Source organism: Erpetoichthys calabaricus, chromosome 1 (assembly GCF_900747795.2).
Source record: "Erpetoichthys calabaricus chromosome 1, fErpCal1.3, whole genome shotgun sequence".
Classification (NCBI taxonomy): domain Eukaryota; kingdom Metazoa; phylum Chordata; class Cladistia; order Polypteriformes; family Polypteridae; genus Erpetoichthys; species Erpetoichthys calabaricus.
Window position 1 is genome coordinate 119,077,596 of NC_041394.2, and position 26,187 is coordinate 119,103,782.

A 26,187-nucleotide genomic window follows, 5' to 3' on the forward strand; every position below is an offset into this window, starting at 1 on the left:
CTGATATCATCAGCTATAGAATATAACTTCAAATGCTGCTGAAGCAAAGCTTGTCCCTTAACCAGGCAGCTGAAACAGGACCAAAATATTCTCAGCCATTTTCAGAAATTCATTTATATTCCTAAACAGTTTGTGTCAGGAATAAGTTAAAGCATCCCATCTCACTGACCACAAACCTTAAGAAAAGTTGCTAAATTAAATCCATTTATTTCAAGTTAATGATTTAGTTTTCATTATTTATGAGGCGATGACACAAAATTCTGAATAATCTGCCTATCACCATATTTACTTGGTGTTGCAGAACGTCAAGATACTTTTTATGGTGCAAAGATAAAAAAATAATTCACATACAGCATGTAACATGGCAACTGCAATAGCTGTCCAGGCTTCTAATCTCTCTCATGTGCATTTTTGATTCCTGCTGTTGATCTATCATCCAGCTTGATCACAATTCAGCTTTTAAAATTTCTGCTAATTAAACTTTTTTTCAATTTTATTACGCTTAAATAACAAATCACAGTAAGTAAAACAACAATTCCCCCAAAAACATGTTTATAACCATTACTAAACATAAATATTAGAAATTACAAAAAATCTGATTCAACATCCCACCTCTTTTGTTTAGAGAGTCATATAAATAAAAGGTCCATTTTGAAATTGTTTCTTATACATGAAAAACAAAAAGTCAGCACCTTTATACTGAGTTATATAAGGTGAGTGAAGATTCATGCAGATAAGCAATAAAAGTTAATGTGTGCTATAGATGATCTCAATAGATTTATTGTGGCATAATCTTATCTCCAAATAATGTCATTAGGGGGTTAGGATTTAGGATTTTAAATCCAACATTATTGGATATAAGCAAAAATGTTCCCTCCAAATTGTCTGGGTGTGGGGCAGTTCCAGAATAATATGACTTAGCAAGGCCACTGCTTGTTGACATCAATGGCAATTAGCATGCTGTCCATATAAGATTTTAGAACATTTTAATCTTAAAAGACATGTGCAATGTACAATTTGAATCCAAATTACTCCGTGTTTATCTCAAATTGGTAAAGAATGTATGTTACAAATTGTTAATAATGTAAAGCACTGTGCTGTTACATCTCTAACAATTACACCACTTGGTTTGCATACTAGCATCAGATAAAGATGATGGCTACATTTAATACTTAACATTTTATGCCAGATCATTCAAAATAAGATGATTTACATATATTTACACAAACTGTAAAACTATATACAACTATATGTGAAAGTAAAAGGCTCTGGACTCAGAAGAAAATGAATGGATAGATAGATGGATGGATAGACGTTTGTTTTTTTTAAACTGCATTATTCTTGACAAGGAATATTAACTTTTAGATGGCCATTATGACCGTCACAGAGAGTCTAGTCTGAAAGCAACCAAAATGATATAAGCTTCCTTACATCAAATCTGTGATTATTTTATGGATCTTGCATATGTTAACCGCTTTGTAGTCCCAAGTAGAACTGAAATAAGTGCTCTCTATGACCTATTTAAAGAAAGTGTGACTATTAAAATATAGTAAGAATGTGATAAATCATCTAAGCAAATTAGTCAAATCACTGTGATAATAATTAATTTTTTAAGTGTTGTTTTGATTCAATTCAATTGACCCCATCCATAAGGAAAACCAGAGACTTTGAAATGCCTTGAATTTGACCTTTTGCTAACAAAAAGAAATTAATGTAGATTGGTCAAGAATATATACCAAAATACGATAAAGCAAATAATTAATCCACATTTAGAGAAAGGGTTAGGAGCAGTCATCTTTCTGAGTTCACAGGTCAATCCTTATCAATTTATACAATCAAATAGGCATAATTAAAATTCCTTCCACCTGTAGGATGTCAGGTTTATGATCCTTACTCATGTTATTTTGGATGCGAATAGAAAATAGTGCAACTTTTTAAAAATCTATTTATTTATCTATTTTTGATAAGGTATTATTTTTTTCTGACGCTGCAAATCACAATATATTTGCCAGTACAATTTTACATATAAATATTACAAGATTTTTTATTCCCCTTTCATTAACATGGTTGTGGTTACTAATAAACAATGTAAATAAATTATTGTAGGTTGTCATCTGTTACTATATATATGCTACTAGCAAAATACCCGCGCTTCGCAGCGGAGAAGTAGTGTGTTAAAGAGGTTATGTAACCATATATATACATAAACATATATACATATATATACATATCTACATATACATATATCTACATATACATATATATATATATATATATACATATACAAATTTACATATCTACATATATATATATACTGTACATATAAATATAGACATACATATATACATACATACATACATTCACATATATATATATATATATATATATATATATATATATATATATATATATATATATATATATATACTGTATATATACATATCTACTTATTGGCTCCTGTATTTAGGATATAGCGGGTTGGATAATGGATGGATGGACATCTGTATGCATAGCCGTATTTGCCTGTTTTCGTTTTTTTTCTTTCTTCAGTAATATTTCAGTAAACCCGGAGCTTGTCAGTTCAAATCCTGGTACTGACACCACTGTGTGACCCTGAGGAAGTCACTTCACCTGCCTGTGCTGCAAAAAACAAAAGTAATGTAACAAATTGTACCTCAGATGTTGCAAGTTGCTGGAATAAAGGTATAAGTAAAATAGATAAATATGTATTATACACATAGGAACTATTAATTTATTTTCAGTTAAGTCATCTGCAGCAAACCTTTATAAATGAGGGTTTCTCCTTTTTAGATAGTGCAAACTGTTTCTTCTTCATTGACGTTTTCTCTTGGAGAGCTTTTTTCATTTCATTGACAATTAAAGCAGCAGCTGCCAAAATATGTAGCTTTCTTATTAATTTTTCAACATTGTGTAAAATAAATTTATAAAGTAACATAAAAGGTTTAAATACTGGTTATCCTTTTACACTAAAATATTACTAAAGAGATACAAAAAAAGTAAAATGCATATGTTATTTTTCTTTAAGGAGATTAAATATTACTGAAGAAAGAAAAAAAAAACTAAAACAGCCAAATGGGGCTATGCATACGAACTTAAAAGGTTTAAATAAAACAGAAATATATACTTTTATTTTTACTTGCTTAACTTGTTGAGGGTATATCCTGTAGCAAAGCCCTAACTTTTTTCGTGAAAGCCCGTTTCAGTCAATAAGTCTTAAAAAAAGGTGTAAAGATATTGACAATAAGCTACGCAAACCCACCAAGACATGGAATAGTTTAAATCAAGTATCATTACATCTTCCTTTCTTAAAGAGAAGTAAGGCAGTACTTATAAGCTTACATATATATATATATATAGACATACATACATACATATATATATATATCTATATCCGAAGCCGTGCAAGCACACTCTTGAGAATGCAACGTATAGTTGTACAGGAGAAAAGCAATCTTGCCTCAAATCAAAGGCAACCTTTTGTAGGTCTATGAACTTAATTTAAAGTTTAGGTTTACACGGTGCTTTCTTTCTGAAGTACCTGCACTCATGAATATGTCTGTATGTGTCAGTCAGTCAAATCAACGCGCTTCGCACCGGCGAAGTACCGCTTTTAAATTTTTATTAAGAAGAAAAGAAAACCTTTTTAAATTGAGGGAAAATATACTAATAACAGTTTGTTAAGGATCTGTTTTTTTGTGAAGCTGCCTTCACTCGAGTGATCACTTCGAGCTGACTTGCTGGCCAACTATAAGCGTTACCTGGTAGGTAACCACCCATACAATCAGATTGTGAATCAGACTACGAATGCCGTGAATGTAATTTCCCCGATCTACATGTTGTCAAATAAACGAACCACACGCCGTGGCACAATTTTAGGGGCTTCGCCTGTAGCGCTGACGTCTGAGGTTCGATTCCCGTAAGGGAGTGAAGTGAGTGGCTGGTTACCTACCAGGTAACGCTTATGGTTGGCCAGCAAGTGAGGTAACATCAGCCACGATGCCTTCAGTTGTGAGAAGCAGATCATAGAATGGTTGAAAATAGTTTACTGTCAAATAATGCAAAGAGTACGCGACACGTCTTTCCCCCTTATTCTTGGCTCATCAGGCATACACACTCACTGCACTCGCTTACGGTAATCGAACCTCGGACATCAGCGCTAGAGGGGCTTCGCAGCAGTGAAGTATTGCTTTTAAATTTTAATTAAGAAGAAAAGAAAACCTTTTGAAATTAAGTCTTAAAAAGAGGTGTAAAGATATTGACAATAAGCTACGCAAACCCACCAAGAAATGCAATCGTTTAAATCAAGGCACGAGTCGAAAAACACCATCCCATAATATTAGTTAACGATTAACACATTTCTATATGTATTGTAAGCATACAATACAACTGATAATATGTTGCGCTTATTTATCTGGTGTACCGACATTTTTGCGCGTTTAACGTCTGAAATCTAACGTGGTTTGTGCCCTTCAGAATGAAAAGAGTTTGCATTTACCTTTTTAATAAAAGGCGAGCTTTTAAGCCTGAGAAATCACCCCGTAAATGCACACGTTTAATTGCACATGTGTTAATATGTATGCTTACACAGTATTAAAAGACACTCAACAACGTCATTTACCTTTGTTCCCGCATTTGATAAAAGGTGAGCTTTTAAGCCTGAGAAATAACCCCGTAAATGCACACGTTTAATTGCACATGTGTTAATATGTATGCTTACACAGTATTAAAAGACACTCAAAAATTAACGTCATTTACCTTCGTTCCCACGTTTGACTCGTGCTGTAAATCTCTTCCTTGTTTTTAGTTCACGTGATTACGTAGGAGGCGTGATGACGCGATACGTGACTCCGCCTCCTCCATTAGAGTATATGGACAAAAAACAGGTTCCAGTTATGACCATTACGCGTAGAATTTCGAAATGAAACCTGACTAACTTTTGTAAGTAAGCTGTAAGGAATGAGCCTGCCAAATTTCAGCCTTCCACCTACACGGGAAGTTGGAGAATTAGTGATGAGTGAGTGAGTGAGTCAGTCAGTCAGTCAGTGAGTCAGTGAGTCAGTGAGGGCTTTGCCTTTTATTAATTAGTATAGATACCATTTCCTAGTTACATTTGTTTTCAAGGCAGAGCTCCGACACCAGTTCTTGTCCAGTGTGGAAATAAATTCACCAGTTCTATAGATGCTTTTGTGTCATCCATTTTGAAATCTCTGAAATTAGTCCAATTGTAGGCAAAATTCCTGGCAGAGTGTTGTGCATCATCCTTAAGGCTGAGGCTGAGTTTAAAGCTGATTAATCAAAGGTGAATTCATGTCCTAAATCTCTGATGTCATTCAAATGACAACAGAAATCTGACGATATCAGGTCTACCATAAGATGAACAAATAATGTTTTGGTCGTTGAAGCTTTTGAATAACATTTCAGAACTAAAAAGAATTTACTTTCACAAGTCTTAAAAGAAAATATTTGGTGACTGAAGTATGTAAAGGCATATTAAAACAGACCAACAGATCATTAAATAGCACAACTTAACTGATATCAAAAATGACTATATAACATTACTAACATTAAGAGCGCAACAACAGACAGAGAGAACTGGAGAAAATGGATGAAACAAGCCTGCTCTTGGGTATAACAGTAACAATAACATTGCCCAGCAACTCTTTACTTTTGCATATTTGTGCTCGCTGGATTACTCAGTCATACATCAATCGATCAACAATTAAATTAGAAGGGAATGAAAACTTGTACACCTGAAATGCAAGGCAATACAATTGAGATATACATGAACAAGAACAGGAATACAAAGAAAGTTTTAAATACATTAAAATTTTATTCATGATCGTAATATATTGTACTTTTTAAAATACAAAAACAGCTACTTTTTCATTACTATTTATTCTATTTTACTATTGTTTCAATGTTTTTTTAAATGTGATCCAGACCTTTCTGTGTATCATCACTTTGTGACATGTATCATATTATTAAGTCAAGGTAAATAATTTTCAGTAGGGAATTTAAGGCAAACTGAGAATTTTTGCCTGAAAATGATTAACAACGTGTGTTTACTCTTTCCTGCCATATCAAATAAAAGGGTGATCCTCCTCCTTGTAGCTCAAAATGTTGGTGTAGTGGTTATTGGCTTCTGTTATTTGCCTTTTGTTGCTTCCTCATCTTTAAAAAAAATTAAAAAAATGTCAATCAAGAAATGATGTTATCCTCTTTCCTGTTAATCAAATGGGTGGATGCTACTTTCAGTGAGTAAATGAAGATTATTTATTTTGGTGTTTAACATAGCATAACTCTGTTAAGCTTGTTTAATTTAATTTAGCATCTCCAGGTATCCGTGCCTATCCCAGCAGCATCAGGCAGAAGGCTGAGACCAAAACCTAAGGAAAACTCGAGTACCATGGAAAAAAAGACCACATACACTGATAAAATCTAAAATTTTCTTTGCTTTTAGAAAGCCACAGCAAAGTTAGCATAACTGCTTTTAAGAAACTAAAGGGTTCATGCAATTTATTGGAAACATGCAAGTTTCAAAACACAGAATTTCAAATACTCACACATGTATATTTGTATGCTCTGAAGGGGTTATGTTTCTTTTTATTCTTACACTTCTGGAATACATCATACTAGGGATTGCAAAACAAATGTATAATGAGCAAGCTTGTTTGGAAGATTCCAGTGTGATCTGGCAGAGAGTTTCCAAGCAGGCCACAGTCATGCAACACCATAAAACAACCCAGAATTCTTGCTGTAGTGCCTCAGTTCAGCAGGTGTGTGCTTATTAGATACAGCTCAGCCATTTCATGTTTAGTTTGCATTCAATGAGAAGAGACAAAAAATTGTTTATTTATGAGACAAGCATATAAAAAAATGATCAATGATGCCAGGAGCAAAAAATAAAAGCTGAATAGAGACAACTGCTTTCATCCATCTGGATAGTTGTAACATCTAAGAATAAAACATGAATGCGAATCTTGACAAAGATGGGTGATCTGCATGCTTACGTCTTATGACTGATCATATTGATTGTTTTATTTCTGAATATGATTCAAGCATTTTTCTTTTTAAATGTTTTCTCTATGACATAGTGTAATAAGTGATTTATATTTTCATATAAACAAAAGTTAAGACAATTCTGCATTGAATTTACAGTTTGTTGTTTTTTTTATTTATAAACGGTCCAAATGAGGTTTTACTTAAATCTAAAAATAATTTAACTCCATGTCTTTTCTTCAATGTAAGTCTAAATGATATATTTTCTTAATACTTTTCTACTAAAATAAACAGACAAATGAATAAACGTAATATAAGCTACCAGCCTCAGTTTTTTCACACTTCACCTGAATGTAATCTGTATTATTTTATTGACTCACATACTTTCTAATTATAGTAAAGAATTAGCTCCTTCAAATCCCACATAACATTGTGTGTAACTGCAAGCATCTCTTGTTTGGTGCATGTGATAAGAAGAGCAGTCGTGGTAACCTCTAGACAAATCAATGGGATACACATGATAATGCGTCATAATAAAACATAAAGACATTTCATGCTTCTGCCTGGTACCTGTTAAAATTTAGAAAATACAGATATATATGCATGTGTGTGTTTGTGTGTGTAAGAGTATGTACTTATATATGCAGACTTATTAACTAATTCTCATATTTGTAAAGTGTGTAATATTTTATGGTATTATTTTTTGCTTAATCTAAGTACTAAGTTTCAAATGGTGTGTATTCTAAGGAAATATTAGTAGACTCTGGACAATTAATATATTGTTTTAGTTAGGAAATATAATCTTGACATTTATGAATACTTTTTTGTCAAAATGAGTCAATATTTTTTTAAATGAATGTGCTACACATTTGGAGAAAGCACTATATTGTAAATACAGTGTAGCCGTACTTTGTCATTGTCATTGATCAAAAACACACTGATGTTTTTAATTTTCCTTTGATCATCAATATATTGAGTCTGTAACCCCATTTGAAATGCTCATGTAACCTCAAGTGTAGATTTGTATACCAACCAAGCTTTATTTTAAAGAGCATCGTTCATCCAAGCCATTGATTCATCCAAAGTATTATCACTAACTGTTTCCATAGAAAATAATGACATCAGTTAGGTGTAAGATATCAGAAAATATAAACAGTGTTCTGAGAAAGAAGGGCATATTATTCTGAGATTAAACAATTGCTAAACAAAAGTTTTTTTCATGTGTATCACAGAATTAGTAATGGAGTTTGTACCTACAGTACTGTACATTCTGTCGAAATGCAAGGCATGTTAATGACCTGTTTCAAGTCTGGTTTATTGAATAATGGAAAAGGTAGTTAGTCTCAAAGAAACTGATGGAATGAAGAGTCACATTTAATTTAGTAGAAAGGCTGGATAGCATAGAAACCGATAATATAAAATGACTGGTAAGAAGACAGAACTACAGAATGTGTCTATATATAGGAACCTTACTGGTCATGGGTTTTATTGAGAATATTAGTCTTCTTGGAGAAGAAGTGAATGTAGATGCATCAAAACTCTGCTCAGCAGGGAAAAATATATTTGTATGAAGAAATGTTTTTTTTTCTCTCAAATCAGTTAAAAGGGTGAAAAACTTCAAGTTATGTAACAGTAAAGTGAATCTGCATCAGGATAACAAGAAAGAAGCTTTTCAGTGTTTGAAAGAAACACTCAGAAAGAGGAAAAAGGCTGTACATTAGCTGTTTCATTTTGTTTTTATAATTGAATTTGTTTTCGTAATTAAAACATGACACGTACTTAAAGAAAAGTGAAATATAAAGTTCAGTATGATCAATAAAGCCAAGGTTTGATAGATCTACTGTAATTCCTTTCTCTCTGTAAAGCACAGTCAGAGCTGGCCTTCCAGTTGTTTCAGGCTGAGGTATTGTTTTGGGTACTGATGATTTGCCATCTATTTCCTGTCAGTTTTTCTGTCAATTCCATGTCAGTTTTTTTGATGACTGATTTCTGTATTTTGTGCAATATTGCCTTTGGTGTTTCTAATTTTGTTTTTTCACATATGCCGATAAGTGTTTATAATTCTTAAATCTGGCAATGGGGTTATTTCTTTAGTAGGTATTATACAGCTGCCTTTCCTTTTATAATTATTTTCATGTCTTATTACTTCCTCACTAAGGAGATTTAATATTAATAATAGTATTGTTTTTACATTTTAGGATGAATTTGTATTGTGTCAAATATAATTTAAGTCTACTGCAATTCTTGTCACTTTCTCTACATCTGGAACTTCATTGCAGTCTGTAGTGGTCATAAGAATTACTTATTAACGCTTTGAAATCATTTTATTGTATTTTACTGACTCACTTGTATGAGAAACCCCCCCACAAATGATGCTTAGTTTTGCAAGTCATCAAGCATTTTGAGGCTTCTCCCTGTGTTTGGCCCTCTGCTGTCAGGCTGGCTGCAGCTGCTATACCCTAACCTGGGACCGTTGATAGTCATAACCAGGATGAACTAAGCATGAGTTGAATGAGTAGTAACTTTCTCAAACTAAATAAGGATAAAATAGAAATTTTAGTTATTGGGAAACATGAATATAGTGAGGATATTGGAAATCAACTTGATCCCTTAGGTTTAAAAATTAATTTAGAAGTAAAGAATTTAGGAGTAATCATTGACTCTGACCTAAACTTTAAATCACACTTTAACCAGATTACTAGGCTGCTTTCTTTCATATAAGGAACATAGCAAACATTAGACCTCTAATAACTTTACAAGACGCTGAAAAATTAGTTCATGCTTTTGTTTTTAGTTGACTTGATTATTGTAAAGCTCTCCTAACAGGATTACCTAAGAAAGACATCAATCAGGTGCAAGTTGTGCAGAATGAAGCAGTCGTAATCTTAACTAGAAAAAGAAAATTTGAGCACATCTCACCAGTTTTAGCATCAGTACATTGGTTGCCTGTGTCTTTCCAAATTGACTTTAAAATACTACTAATGGTTTATAAAACTTGCTCCATCCTATATTTTGGAATACCTGTCTCCCTGCACTCCATGTCGTAACCTCAGATCCTCTGCTTCTTATTCCTAGAACCAATCTTAAAAGAGGTGATGAGGCACTCTTTTGCTGTTATACATCTAAAATCTGGAATACTTTACCTATAGAAATTTGCCAAGCTAACTCTGTGGAGCACTTTAAAAAATGCCTAAAAACTTGTTATTTTAATATGGCTTTTTCATAGCTACATTTTAGATGTATTCCCAATAGAATATTTGGGGATAGAATTATCATATTCTTCAGGAATCTGCCATCTATACTGATATCCACCATTCTCATTTTTTTCTCTGGTTCTTCTGTGGTGGCGATCTGTGCCAAAAGCACCTGATCTAGGCACCATGCAGCCCCCTCACATAATGGAATGAAGGCGGGTATCTCAGCTGTCCATGAGACCAACTCTGTCAAATCCTATCATGTGAATCGTGAAATCCATGAGGTTTGATTTAGGAGTAATTATCTTAGACAGAATGCCCAGTGGGGGCTGGGTGGACTATTGGCCTTGGAACCCCTGCAGATTTTATTTTTTTCTCCAGCCTAACTGGAGTTGTTTGTTTTTTTCTATCCTCCCAGGGATCTGACTTTACCTTGGTGTGTTGTTTTTTATTCTTTAAATATTATTGCTTATTTTTAATTTTTTTCTCTTCTTGTAACTTTATTTTTGTCATCTTGTAAAGCACTTTGGGCTACATTGCATTACATATGAAAATATGCCCTATAAATAAATGTTGTTGTAAGCAACAAGGCCACATAACTAGCAACAGATGGTGCATAGTGCTTTGGATCTTTTATTACAAATTCACAGTATGCAAATGAGTGCAGGGCAACATCCAGTAAATAAATAAAAAGTCAGTAATCCAGAATAGTACAGGTGCTTTCAAGTGGAGATTAAAAGTCAATAAACAAAAATAAATACATCCATACAATGAGGTTAAAATCACTGTCAAGAATTCTTCCATTAAAACAAATGAGCCTCGGTGCTTCCCTCTAAAAACTGCGTCTCTGCCACTCACCTAAACTGGTCTTCTCAGCAAGCAGAGCCGTCCACCAACAAGTGCCGTCAACTTTTAACATGGGCTTGAGTTCTTTCACCACCCCAGGCATTTAGCAGCCAAACTCACTATGAACCTTGCTCCTCCCTCATGCTGCCATTCTTTCTGTGGTAGCCCATTCAGAGGAGTTAGACACTCCTGCTACACTCAACAGGAGTGACCTCTGTTCCTTTGTGTACCAGCCACATGGATCACTGGTCTTCTCTGCAGACCAATGGCAGCTCTGGCTTGCTCCCCTATCTCTCTATTTTATTCACGTTATCATGTTATTCTGCTTTCAAATAATTCAGCTATAAAGATCAATCCTAGAACTATTACACACAAATATGTAATGCTTGTTGTAAGTCTCTGCATTGGCTTCCAGTTAAGTTTAGGGTCAATTTTAAAAAACTGATTTTAAAACATATTGTTTTAAGTATCTTCAACCCCATTTGCTTAGCAGAACTTCATGCAAGTTTTTTTCAAATATGCTTAATCTAATTTTTGGGCTGGGTGGGGGGGGGGGGGGGGGCGCAGAGCCTTTCGTGCCAGCCTCACTAAGCACAAGGCATAAAACAGCCCTTAATGTGGTGCCAAGCCATTACAGGGTCCCACTCACGCACAAACCTACACTCACTTAGGGGCTAATTTGGAATTGTCAGTCATCTTGACCAGCACGTCTGTAGTGATATGGAAGGAGGCACAGAAGGAAACCCACAGAGACATGGGCAAATCAAGCAAACTATAATCCAGGATGCTGAATCCATGAGGGGGAGATATTATCTACTTATACTTAACTAGGTCTGCACTCTGCAGTCCATGTAAATTGGATGACTACTTCAAAGTGTACCAGAGTGTTTATAATGGTCTTTGATTTACTGTAGTATGGGCATCACTGTCCAGGGGTTGTTCCTGCGTCGCACCCAATGCTTTCTTAGGTAGGCCCCAGCTTCTCCACAACCCCACTCAGGATAAGCAGCTTTAAAATAAATGAATGGAAAGTATTTTTTCCTTCAAGCAGGTAGTGACTGTTTTTCGTTAGAATTATTCAGGAATTTTTCAAAGACAATAAACCAGGTAAATGTATCTACTGGTGAACTTTCTACCACTTTTAATTTCTTGCATCCTTATATTCACAAGCACTCGCTGCTTGGGGGGCACTTCTTTGCATGAAAGTCAATCACTATGTAAGCCCAGTTTCCATTATTTGATATTTTCTGGCTTTCTAACAGGCAACATGCTGTTTTTTACTTTAAGTTGTCTAGAAAACGGACTACTTATGAGTGTAAGTCATTTCAAAACATTCACATATTACTAGCTCCCACTGTTTTTTTTTAAACTTATTGTATAAATTGAAGCACTGTTAGCTGGAAAGCATGCAGAAATCCACAAATATAGCCTCAGGCAATGCAAAGAAATCACAGAGGTTTGGCTGTGTGTGTTTAAATTACATTGCCATAACCAATGGATTGATATTGCACTTTTCCTTTGAACTGCTGTGCTCGGCCCACCTTGTAGAAAAATAGAATAAGGTCTTGAACTTAAATCCACAGGGTTGCTGCTTCTATTCCAATTCTGACTCACTGTGTTATTCTTACAAAGTCCATAATCAGCATCTGTTCTAATAAAAAAGCATAAGTGGTTGTGCAAAAGGTCTATAAATGTGATGAACTCTGAAAAGGTGTTGACTTGAAAACAGAGGCTGTTGTTGTAGTGAAAAATTAAAGTTCAGCAAAGGTACAGGGAAACATTACTTAACTTAAGAGAAAAATTCCAGCTCACCGCAGCCTAAGTGTAGTTGACTGACTTTACTATGTAATATGGAATTCTGTATGTGGCACGTCTAATAAACAGACAGCTGCTCAAATGACATTTTGACAGTCCAGCCACATACAGTGTACAAATTGGCATAGACAGATGATAACTGGTTGCCGTAAATAAATATTTAATCTTTCTTAATTAGAATTAGACTTGAGAAGGAACTGCTATAGGATATCTTTAACTAGGCTTAAATGCTGTGTAAGTACAATAGCTTGCTTTACATGTTTACTTCAAGAATGTTTTTATTTTGTTTATTTATTTGCTACTTTACATTATTTGAGAACATGAGGGCAACCATTAAGAAGGATATCAGGAAGAATAAAATACAGTTGGAGGGGAATATAGCAGATAAGTCGAAAGAAGACCCTAAGAGATTCTTTCAGTATTTTAGTAGTAAAAGAACAGTCAAGGAGGAGGTGAAGTGCACCAGAAATAGTAAAGGGGAGTTAAAAGATACAGACAGTGAAATAGCAGATTCCCTAAACTTGCATTTTTCTGAGGTCTTCACAAGTGAGGAAGTGGATAACCTCCCAGCAGGACTACTGAGGAGGTACTGGAAGATTTAGAAATTGTAGAGGGAGAAGTGCTGCTCAGAATAAATAGGCTGAAATCAAATAAATCACCAGGCCTAGATAATATTTACCCTCAAGTTCTTAAGGAGGTTAGTGAGTACATATATAAACACTTGACACATATTTTTAGGAAGTCACTGCACACTGGAGAAATTCTAAAGGAATGGAAAATGGTAAATATCATCCCATTATAAAAAGGGTGACTGGGCAGATCCAAGCAACTATAGGCCAGTAAGCTTAACATGCATCTCACGAAAATTAATGGAAGGAATTATTAAGGATAAGATCGGGCAACACTTGGCAAGAACAGGAGTTTTTCGGAACAGACAGCATGGGTTCAGAAGAGGGAGGTTGTATTTTACTAATATGCAGGAATTCTATGAGGAGGCAACAAAAGTGGAGCATATGATATTATTTATCTTGACTTTCAGAAAACATTTGATAAGGTGCCACATGAGAGGTTGGGCATGAAAAAGAAGTGCGAGTTCAGGGTGATGTTTTTAGATGGGTGCAGAATAGGTTCAACACAGGAAGCAGAGGGTGGTGGTGCGAGAAACCTTATCAGAATTAGCTGATATTAAGAGTGGTGTTCCACAGGGGTCAGTGCTAGAGCTGCTGCTATTTTTAACATATGTAAATGATTTAGATAGGAATATAAGTAACAAGCTGATTAAGTTTGCAGATGATACCAAGATAGGTGGATTAGCAGATAACTTGGAATCTGTTAAATCAATACAGAAGGACTTGGACAGCATACAGGCTTGGGCAGATTTGTTGCAGATGAAATTTAATTTCAGTAAATGTAATGGATTACACATAGGAAGTAAAAATGTTAGGTATGAATACACAATGGGCGGTCTGAAAATCGAGAGTACACTTTATGAGAAGGACTTAGTAGTCATAGTGGACTCTAAGCTATCGACCTACTAACAGTGTTGAGAAGCCATTAAGAAGGCAGACAGAATGTTAGGTTATATAACATGATGTGTGGCGTACAAGTAAAAGGAGGTTATACTTAACCTTTATAATTCACTGTGAGGCCTCATCTGGAGTACTGTGCGAAGTTTTGGACTCCAGGCTACAAAAAGGACATAGCAGTGGAAGAGAAGGTCTAGAGAAGAGCAACTAGGATGATTCCAGGGCTCCAGGGAATGAATTATGAGGATAGATTAAAAGAGTTGAGCCTTTTCAGTTTAAGCAAAAGAAGATTGAGAGGTGACATGATTGAAGTGTTTAAAATTCTGAAGGGAAACTTGTTAAGGGTAAATTTCGCATTAGGAAGTTTTTCTTTACACAAAGAATGATAGACACTTGGAATAAGCTACCAAGTAGTGTGGTAAACAATAATACTTTAGAGACTTTCAAAACTCAACTTGATGTTTTTTGGAAGAAGTAAGTGGAAAGAACTGGCGAGCTTTGTTGGGCTGAATGGCCTGTTCTCATCTAGATTTGACCTTGTAATGACCTAGTAACAAAGACAGATGTTGGCAACTTAGTATAGTACTATTCTTTCACATTTGTTTTTTGAGTGTCCCCTTCAAGATTTTGTCAAAGAAATGGGCATTGATTTTCTAAGAATTGGTTTTATTTCTATTGAGCACAGCACAATTCCATGCCTTATGTATGGGGGATACACTTAGTAATTGTGCGAGTGAAAAATAATTAGCTTTTTCACATGCATAGCAGCTAGACTTTTTGACATTTTCTCAGTAAATGAAATGTTTATTGTTTGTAAAAATTAATTATGTTAAAAAAGACTATTTTGTTATATTTCTTATTTTCCAGAAAAGCCATTTCTCGCTCTGGACTTCAGCATCTTGGACTACAAGCACCTTATCCTGTGCTCTCTCACAGGCCAGCCAAAGAAATAAGAAGTACAGTTGACTGGAGTGTAAGTCACTATTAGCCAAAAGAGTTTCTTCCATGTCGCAATATAGTATTGAAAGATCCATGTTTGTGTTTTGGAGTGCATTATATTTGAAAGTAAAACTTAAAATGTACAAGTTTTTAGGAACATGCAGACTATCATTTTCTTAGTTGCACACATTGATAGAGTGCAGAAACTTGAAGTGGCATCTATTTATTTTTATTTTCATCTTCTTACACTTTGCTATCTGTCATTTAAAGTTGCAAGTCATTGATTCCTAAAATTCTTTTCTCTACACTGATTCACAAAATTTTCAGAACCATACAATTCCCATAGACACATTTTGAATGTTCTTTTCGCGTCAGATTTAGATCTAATTCACTGTAACTCACTGAATGAAGTGAGAGACATTATGGCCACCAGTTATGAGAAAAATCCTACGGATGCACTTGGACACATCGTCAGTGATCTATCCTGGGGTCACTGGTTGTTTTGGGTCTTTCAACATCATACACCCTCACCCATGTAACCCTGCCGGGGTTGATCAGATCCCAGCTTGTTTCCTAGCAGCATTAGCTCATTGATCACCTCTCCTGATCCATAGCCTTCTTGAAGCTCTCTCAGCAGCCTCTGTGATGGTCCAGATGGCTTTCCTCTTGTCATCTCTATCAATGCTAAGTAGTGTATAGATTTTGCAGATTGAGAAGCCGGGAAAATCTAGGCACCCAACTTTAATGGGCTTGCAGCAATCCTTCCAGCATTTTTTTTTTTGCTCCACTAGTTTCTGGTACTTGTTTTGTTTCTGCTCATTCACTTCCTCAGTGTGGTGCTTCCTGGAAAGTATTAGCTCAATGACTACAACTTTCTTCGAGGACACAGAAGAAAGAACTACATCATGTCTCAATGTAGTTGTTGCTATATGGTTGTAAAACTTCAGCTGCTTTCCCAGTTCAGCTTATAACAGTCTGTCTGACACGATATTGAGCAGGTCCATTAATGATGATGATCTAGGCTGATGTCAGGGCTGTACTCAGGCTATGACAAAGGAGATGTGTTGCATTTGGCTATGTTGTTTGCTGGTGGTAACGGCTCTCTGCCACTCCCTTTAGCACTTGGTCATGACACTGCCAGTAGCTACCTTCCCCCAAAGCTTTAGGGCAGTTTCTGATGATATGCTCCAGTTATCCTCTTCCTCAACAGAGAGGGCATGTAGGATTATTACACTTGCCCCTGACATGGAGGTTTGGAGGGCTTGGCAAGATATCTTAGAAAGCACTGCCCTAGAATTTTATCCAGGATTCTGCCACCACCACCCCTTCCTATGTTTTCATCTTCCTGCCCATCCATACTTGGATGTCTGCTGCTGCCACTTTAGGATCCTTGGAGTCTCTGTACTGCAGCAATTGCCAGTTCATACAATTGAAGGAAAGTGCTGCTCTGCTCAAAGTGTGAGATAGGCTCAGTCACCTTCAAAGGTAGCTACTGATCTTTCTCTCCAGTAACTCTACAGTTCAACTTGTATGCTGGTAGAAGCCATAGGAATTGAGGTAGGAAATCATACTGATAGATCCAGGCTTTAAACCTGCCAGGTAACCATGACTTGTCCATGGTGCTGAGTCAGTTCTGAAGGTCTTTGGAAGCCGCTTGGACACAGCTGCAGTTGAAGACCTTACCCAAGCTTTTCATGGCTTCTCAGTGGTGGATTTGTATTGGAGTGCCATCCCAGGTAAAAATAAAAAATAAAAAAAAGGTGCTCGCTTTTTAATGTAACCACCACCACATTTACTCACATGTAAAGTAATTTCTTCTGAATTAGATGCTCATTCCTTCTCTTGTATTTTCAGGTTCTTAAATAGGCTGACTTAGGATGAAGCACATATGCCTGTGCCCTTAGACCTATAATGTTCAGTGCAGTGACATAAAATAAATTCTGATGGTCATACCTATTAAGTGACTGGGCGTAGTAGTTCATTTTGATGGGTATACTGGTGCATAGAAGAAGGGAAGTGTAATTATGAGAAATTAAATTTTAGCACATTTTTGAAAATGTAATTGTATTCTGATCTTTAACGTGTGCTTAGTACATTATCTACATAGTGGATCTATTATTAGAATATTTTGGGATTCGTTTTTCTGGCCATTATAGGGCATCTATAAAAGGTTTTGAACATCAAGCTTTCCTCTGGGTTCAAACAATCCTTATTGTACATGTGTGTTTGCAGCATTAGTGACAGAGCAATATGACACATTGGTTTTGAGGGAACCAAGATGGATATCATTCTTTTTCTGTGTGATGCTCATTTCAGTGTGAGTTGGAGACAATAGTAGAGATACTGTGTCCTTCATCAAAAAGATGTTTTAGGTAGAAAACTATTTTTGGTAATATTACAAACATTGGTTGTTGTTGAATTGATAAGCACCAGCCATTCAATTACAGTAACTACATTTCATTGTAGCATTTCCATGTTGAAAGTTTTGTATAAGATGAGATAACATTAAACATGTCATCTATGAAGCTTTGTATTAGCATTTATGGCCATTTATCAGTGACTTCATTCTTTTTTGCAGGACGTAGTTTGCTTGCACCTCATTCTAACAGACATCCATCAGTGCAGTTATTGTGGACAGTTCTGTTTATCTGGAAAATATTCCCGTGCCGTGTGCCATCTTTTGCTGCCCCCTCTAAAATGACCTTTTTTTTGTCATTTAAAACTTAATGTAGTCAATGTTTGTAGGAATAGCTGCATATATTCCATGCCCAACATCACATTCTTTACAGGTTTTGTGTAAAATGCACCTCCTTAGTGTGACTTTAGTCATTTTAGTATTTTTCTATAATAGAAAACCGCACGTAGTAAAGTCAGTAAGGTATTGAGCTTTAAGATATAAGCCTGCTAGTTTAAGTTCTGCCTTTGACTTAGTGTGTTATCCTCATCAAGTCACTGCCTGTCCTGCAAATGTGAAAAAAATGATGTACTGTAACAAGTATACTGTATTAGTTTTGTAAATTGCCTTGAATCAGAGTGTCAATCAAATAGAAAGGAAATGTATTGTTTACAGTCTGACATTTGTACCATCATTCTGTTTTGCTGTTGTAACCATGTCACATGAGGAACATTGTCTGTACGAATGATGTCACTGTTCAGCAGGCACAAATAAGGACAATACTGGATAAGCAAAATTCAGCTCTGGGATGAATACAAAAAAATCAATTTCTTGTCCTTGTTTTACCTTTTGAACGTGTTTATGTCCTGATCTTTGCTATACTTTTGTCTCTGACCTTTGCCTTTCATTTTAATTTTGTTACTGAGCCTTTTGAATTAACATTAACAGCTCCAGCTGGTTTCCTGACTCTCTTTTGTCTCACCCATTCATCTTTTCATTGTTTTTCCTATTCAGGACACAAAATATTCTTGGGTTATATGAAAGCTTGTGTTTTTAAATTTATGAGATATAAGCCTTTTTAATGAGTCATGTGTTGTACATCAGAGGCTGAGTTGTCAAAATATTGATTTAAATATATGAAGTCAACTGTTTACCTTGGCTTTCCTGAAACTCTACCAAATAAAGAATGGAGACAGTATGCTTTACAATACTTTGTTTTCAGAAAAGGATTTATTATTAGTACAGCTAAGCCTGTGTATGAATTGAATTTATAGTTACCCTTGTTTAAAGTGGACCTTTATTCACTTTATGGCACTCATAAAGTATTATGTCAAAAGCAAGCAAAATGTTGTTACACATTTCTATCCGTTCCTTTTACTTGTATCCTTTTTTTCTGGGCATTGACAACTTGGCACATTCCAACTGCATTATAATTAAAATATTTCACCCTAGAAAACCATTAAATAAATATAATTATTAGAATATCTGCTGCACACACACACTTCATTTTTCTTTGTTGTTGTTTTATTGGCCCTGCTCATCTGCTTAAACTTTACTTATGTTTTACAATTTTAAATTTAACCTCAATCCATTACCCTTGTGTTCCTGTTTGGTAGGAAGGGATTTACAGTTGAACTAATGCTCTCAAACATGCCCCCCTACAACACAGCTCGGGCAGCAATAAAAATAGCAAATATACTGTAATATGTACATTTTAACAATCAAATGAGCTCTGACTTATTCAGAAAAAGTCGGTTTCCACAACCTCAAAAACAGATATTTCAGTTGTACAGTATATTATGTAAAATGAAAATATTGTTATTAGGGTTGTTGCCATGCAAAAATTTCAAACTTCGATACAATACTAAGAAAAGTATAGAAATTTTATATCATACCCTATGTAGTATATAATGTAACTCAAATAATATGTATTGAAATAAATGAACATTGATTCAAACAAATAATGGAAATTTTAATCATCAAATACAAATACTTCAAATACTTCAATCTTTTCTGTAACGTAGAAGTAAAGTTCTGTAAACAAGAAAAAAATACTGAAGTTTAAATCCGGTCAACAGTTTTTTTTTCATTGATGAAAACAAATACTGTTACTGAGGTAGTACAATGAAATGTTACAATGTTCATTGAAAATGTATTGTAATCTTTTGTAACAGTATGAATAAAAATTTATAAACAAAAATTAAGTAAAAATTCAAGTAAAAAGAACATTAGTGTGGTCTTTTGCTCAGAAAAGCAACAAACAAACAGACCACTAACACTCTTAAAGGCTTTACATAAATGCAAACCACGTAAATTATATTGTTGTGTAAATAAACAAAAATGACTTTGTAACTTCATATTTTTTTCAGAGAGACTAGCATGTCAACATACTCTTCCATGAGGTGTGCTTTTGTTGGGTTGTAAATGAGACTTATGTGCGAAATTGCACAGTTAAAATATATGGGCATACAGAGGAGTAGCACCACTGTTTATACAACAGAGTACTGAAAAGTTATAGCGACCTGCATTATATAGTAAAAGTGATGAAATATAATTTAAAAATCGTGTTTAATAGAAATAAAAGAAAGTAATGTGTTACATCAGTACACTTTGTAGCAGGAGTTTTAAAATTGAGTGACACAGCCCCTGTTGTTCGACTTGTCCCTGAATGAACAGCACAGAATAAAACCAGCCTGCAGGTAAAAATAATTGTAGACCTCTTTCTTGATGCTTTAAACATTTAATTGGCTACAAAAAACATTTAACATGTAGAAAAAATAAGTATCACATCCCTACTTAAAAGCAAAAGTTTACAGATTTATCTATATATATAAAATCCCTATGTGCGTCCAGGTGTCCGTGTGTGGGTGTCTTCTGATGAAGTGCGCATGCGCGGGGCACGGTGCGATGCACGAATTACTGTCAGAGAAAGTTACAGGCGTGTTACGGAAATACAAACCAGTATTACAGCGAGAGGAAATTAAAGGTACACAATATAGTGACGCATATTACAGCCACATACAAGCCAGTATTACTGTCAGAGGAGATTAAAGGCATATTACCGACGTGCACGCCTGTATTACCGCCAGAGAAAATTAAAGGTATATTATGCACTACTGTTCTAGCGCCCGTTATTGCAACGGGCTAAATGACTAGTACTTAATATTTCTGTAATTTAGAAATAAGATACAGCTCGACGTTCTTTGTGTTGACTTGCTTGCAGATCTTCCGTACAGGCTTGCATGTATCTCATGATTTTCTGACCCCATTTGCCAGAAAGCTAAAGTACTTCCAGAATTGTTTGCCCTCTTTGTCAGTTAAGCATTCTAGTGAAAGCTCCAACACTGCTGGGGTTGCCATCTTAGTACAACAACTTTAAATGAAGTGGAAGTGCATTCGTAATGTAGGCTCTAGAATCAATACCATGAAAAATGAGTATTGATGTAATTATAAAATGTTAAAATCAATATTTTGATACCTTTCACAGCCCTTCTAATTTTTGTGATTTAGGAGCTAAAACCAAAAAGGAAATTGATTTACTGCAGTTTCTGCAGGTCAACCTATCAAAAGTAAATTGCTGCCATTGCAATCCATGTATACTTCTTGTTGGACATTTCCATCACCATCCAGAGTCATCCCTCATGTGCTGTGTAAGTCAGTTTATATACTACAGTATACAATATTTACTGGTACTAGGTTGAGGGTTACTAAGAGACCCCCTTTACATTGCATCAGAATGTATAGCGTTTAAAGTATAGCTTCAATATACAGTTATCAGTACTATTGCTGATTCTCACATTTATATATGCTCTAATTAAATTTAACAATAGTTTTTCTGCTGGTCTTCAGTACTTTAATATTTAGTGTTCTCAGGTACCTACAAACTGCATTATAATAATTCTGTTATATTATTTTACAGGAGAATGCAATAAATGGAGAGCACTTGTGGCTGGAGACAAACTGTTCTGGAGATCTTTGTTTGCTGGGAGCTGAGATCTGTGTTGTCCAGATTGCAGTGAGTTGAGAGATCTGTTTTTTGAGGAGCTTGAGCTAGTTGCATGGGGAAACAATATGGTTGGAAAACTAGTGTGAAAGAGCTTTAGAAATCTTTTCAATGGCAGATAGTATTAAGTGACTTTAATTAATTCATTTTCTAACTTGCTTAATGCTCAGAAATTGCCAGGTGCAAAATATCCAGTTAGTTAAAAGCTGTAACAATAAAATCATAGAGTATACTTTAAATTGAAATATAATCATAAAATAAAAAGCATATTGATATTAAATAAACTAAAAGCATATGTGTAGAGAAAAGTGCACAATATTGAAGATAAAAAGAGATTCCATTACATTGTGTGAATACCTTTTTACAAGACATTAATCAACAATATAATGTACTGTATATAGAAATACATAAATACAGCTATTGATGCACTCTACTTAGACATGAAACTGATTATACTGTATACTATGATGTGGAGATGACATTGATTAAAAGTCCACCAGTTTTGTATTCTTAAGTGCTGAAGAGTCACAAACAGACAGTTAATGGGTTTTGAACAAACTAAATAGCATAAAACAAAAAATAATATTACAGTTAAATGCAAATCTAATGTAAACTTTTCATGGTCTAATTAATATCAATCTATGCTCTATATTAGGCAGCAAATTTATGCAAAAGAAATTACAGTGTATTCAGCAAAATTTAAACCTACCATACCTCTATTCTATATGTGACCTTTGAATATTATTTAAAGCATAGTTATTATTTCATAAGTAGAAGAGAGTTTTGTAATGCATCATGAAAGCCTTCTCTATGTATCAATGATAGCTGATTTGCTTTGTACTCACATTCAAATCACTGAATAACAACATACTCTGAAAGTCTTCTTTAATTATAACAAGTAAGTGTAACTCAAGTAAGCTGGTATCCACATCAGGCTGTTGTCTAGAACTAGTTAACTCAAGTTTAGGGTTTGCAGGCAGATGGAGCCAATTCTATCAGCATTACATGCAATGCTGGAACCATTGCTGAACACACTCACACATAAATGCACTAACACTTGCTCATACTGTAACTAGGCTAATTTATAATCATCGGCCAATGCATACTTTTGGGATGTGGCTGCCTCTTTTACATTTCAGCTCTCAGACAGACTGAGTAAGATTGACCAAAGTCTATTATCAGGGGAACTCAAGGTCTGATGTTATTAGTTCACCTTATACCCATGCCTAATGTGGCCCCTGAAGCTGTGCGACATAAACTCCTCAACAGTCGACAGAATGGACTCAGATGTCAATAATTGCATCTAAAAATGGCTGGGACTTCCTCTGTGTCTTTCCAAAATAGCACTTTTGGGAGAAATACCTTGAAGATTCCAGTGAAGCCCATCAGCTTGGGCAACAAACAGGAGAAGGTGTGGCTTGTGTTTGAGCTAAGAGAATCACCTAACTTGTCCATGCATAGCAGAAAAGTCGAAGTTCGCACAGGACACAAGTTGAATGTGACGCAGATAGTAGACCAGGCCATTTACCATCTGAAAAACCAGGATATAGCTGCAACCAGGCAGGGCTGGTCTTGGATGGGGAACATCACATAAATTGTGGTCTAAAGCCTCAAAGAAGGAGAGACCTAGTGATATGTGAGGTTATGAAGATGGAGGAGAAGGACTACAAAAAGAGAGCTGCAAGTCAACAACAACAAGGGAGATGGACAACCTGGGAGTCTGTAATCAACAGGACGGTCATGTGGGTGGACATGTAGAGGATGCCACGCAAGGCTAAGCTTCATGATCAGGGAAGCTTATGACACCCTTCTGAGTCCTCGACACCTGCACCTCTGGTATGGCTTGGAGAAAATCTGCCAAGTTTGCAACAACTTGCAACATATCCTCTCTAGCTGTACGGCAGCATTATCACAGAATAGATGGTGTCCCAACCAGGTACTGCGTAAGTTAGTTGAAATCCTGGATGTATACAGGTCAGAGGCAAACAGGGCCAGCACGGTAACTTCACAGTGGCTAATCCAGTTTGTCAGTAAAGGGTGCAAGACCCAGAACAGCAGCACAAGGATGTGGTCCCTCCTGTCACCTGGAGGAGAGTGGACCATGATTGCTGATCTTGACCATAAGTTGAAGTTCCAACAAGAGATCACCCCAACCTCTTTACAGCCAGACATCATGCTCTGATCCACCATTACTAGGACAGTCATCATGGCTGAATTGACTGTTCCATGGAAAGATGGGATGGAGGCCACTTTTGAGAGAGAGAGTGAAATGTATGCAGAACTGTTAGCTGCATGCTCACAAGCAAAGTGGAGAGCTTTCATCTTCCCAGTAGAGGTAGGTTGCAGAGGCTTCACTGGAACATCCTCCCAGAAATTCCTGAAGTCCCTTGGGATTACAGGCTCAAAGCTGAGGAATGTCCTCAAAGATCTTTCGGAAGGAGGCAGAAAAAGGGAGCATCTGGCTCTTGTTCAGAAGAAAGGATAAAGAGTCAGTAAAACAAGAATCCTAAGAGCTGGCTGCAGGGGTGGTGGAGTGATGTCCCTATCACTGCTCCACCACCTCAAGATATTCTGGGATTAAAGGAGTGAAACATCAGTGAAGGGTGGCTTGTGGCTAATGACCCTGCAATCAGAAAGGTCGCACTGTTGGAGGTGCGTCAGACAGAAATGCCCAGCAGGTGGTCCCACATGTGCTGTTTTTGGGTGAAAAACCCATTAAAACATGAAGCAAACATTCAGATTAATACAATGGTGGCACAATGGATATGTAATAAAGGTACATTACTGATACTCACTTAGGTTATCAGAAACAACAAGCTTCGTCCACCTCCGCCTGACTCTGGCTCCCTGCTGGGTGTTTCGCAGTCTTTTATATATTGTCCAACCTACAAATGCTTCTGCTCTTTCGTCCACGTGACCTGCCAGCCCTGCCAGGTCAGATGGAGAAATCAAGTCTTCTGTCAGTCTGGAAGTACTTCTGGGCTTCCGTCCCCATGACTCGATAGCACATCTGTGCTATGTAAAAACTATAAGTCTCCAAGTCCTCCTGCAGCATCTCCTGGCAGCACCCAAATCCCATGGTGTCCTGCGGGAATCCAGAGCACTGTTATGCTGCAGCGAAGTTGCCATCTAGTGTCTCGGGGGAAGCAATGTCTAAAAGTAGCTGCTTTCCCCCATCCTTCCATTCTCGGTGCGTCCCAACCAGGTTGAGCTACCGGCTGTCCATTGGATAGATAGATAGTGTGGTGGTCGGCTGGGGGCTTATGCCCAGCCGGGACACCTGGAAGGACCGGGAAAGGGATTATACCTCCCCTGGGCCGCAAGAGGGCAGCTGCCCTGGTCTGTATGGGGGCCACGGGAACTGAGCATGGAAGCTCAACCCTATTGGGGCCCGTGGCCACCACAATGGGGCACCCGGAGGATTGAGGAGCCCTGGATGTCAGCACTTCTACCACACCCGGAAGGAATACCAGGAATACCCAGAGTGCTTCTGGGTGCTCATGTGGCACTTCCGCCACACCAGAAAGTGCCGCAGGAAGATCGTCAGAGCGCACCTGGAGCACATCCAGGTGGATATAAAAGAGGCCGCCTTCCCCCAGTCAATAGCCAGAGTCAGGAGGAAGAAGACAAAGCTTGGGAGAGAGGAGCAGAGGCGGTGAAGGAAGGACCATTGAGAGGCCTGGACTTTAGAAAGGTGTTTGGTGCAGGGGGCACTGTGTTGTGTGCGGGACAATTTTGTAAATAAACCGGGTGTAGTTTGGAACTGCCAGTGTCTGTCTGTTGGCTGGTTCTCCACAATAGATAGATAGATAGATAGATAGATAGATAGATAGATAGATAGATAGATAGATAGATAGATAGATAGATAGATAGATAGATAGATAGATAGATAGATAGATAGATAGATAGATAGATAGATAGATAGATAGATAGATAGATAGATAGATAGATAGATATCTTTATTTTATTTGTCCCCAGGGGGAATAAAATACAATATATTATCCAATGTGATGACAGGAATCTGTTGAGGTAATACCAAACGATTATCTGCATGTGTTCTAACAAACACAGTGTATCCAATTACCAGAATAAAAAGGCAACTTCATCCATGATATGCATCAGCAACTGCTGTAACCTGGATTTGCCAAATAAATTTACACTCTTGCAATGTTTAATTATGATGAGCAGAATGTATTCATTTCTCTTGTTTTGTTGAATTTATTTATTTTTATTTAAGAAGTCTGCTCCCCGGAGAAAATGTGCTTCTTGTAAAAGCGTAGTACACATAGCCTGCATGGAGCTGCTAGAGAAGGTAAGGCGTGTATTTTGACTTGTATTAATTATATCCTAAAAAAAATTAGTAAATCTCTACTCTACCAGTGATATTTCCATTAAGTGGATTGTGATAATGTTTGTGGGAAAGCTGATGTATTAATTGATTCATTTGTT

General features: G+C 36.3%; 1 protein-coding gene across 9 annotated transcripts in view; it reads left to right on the plus strand.

Annotated features, from left to right (window-relative positions):
• The window catches only part of dgki (diacylglycerol kinase, iota), a 268,192-nt gene that overhangs the window by 122,877 nt on the left and 119,128 nt on the right, over positions 1-26,187 (plus strand). For 8 of the 9 annotated variants that reach the window (XM_051933240.1, XM_028805890.2, XM_051933243.1 and 5 more), the window contains exons 2-4: positions 15,269-15,374; positions 21,655-21,750; positions 25,976-26,050. In XM_051933240.1, the coding sequence (XP_051789200.1) occupies positions 15,269-15,374; positions 21,655-21,750; positions 25,976-26,050 (277 nt within the window). The remainder of the gene's footprint in view (positions 1-15,268; positions 15,375-21,654; positions 21,751-25,975; positions 26,051-26,187) is intronic. The other variant, XM_028805898.2, reaches the window with a different exon arrangement.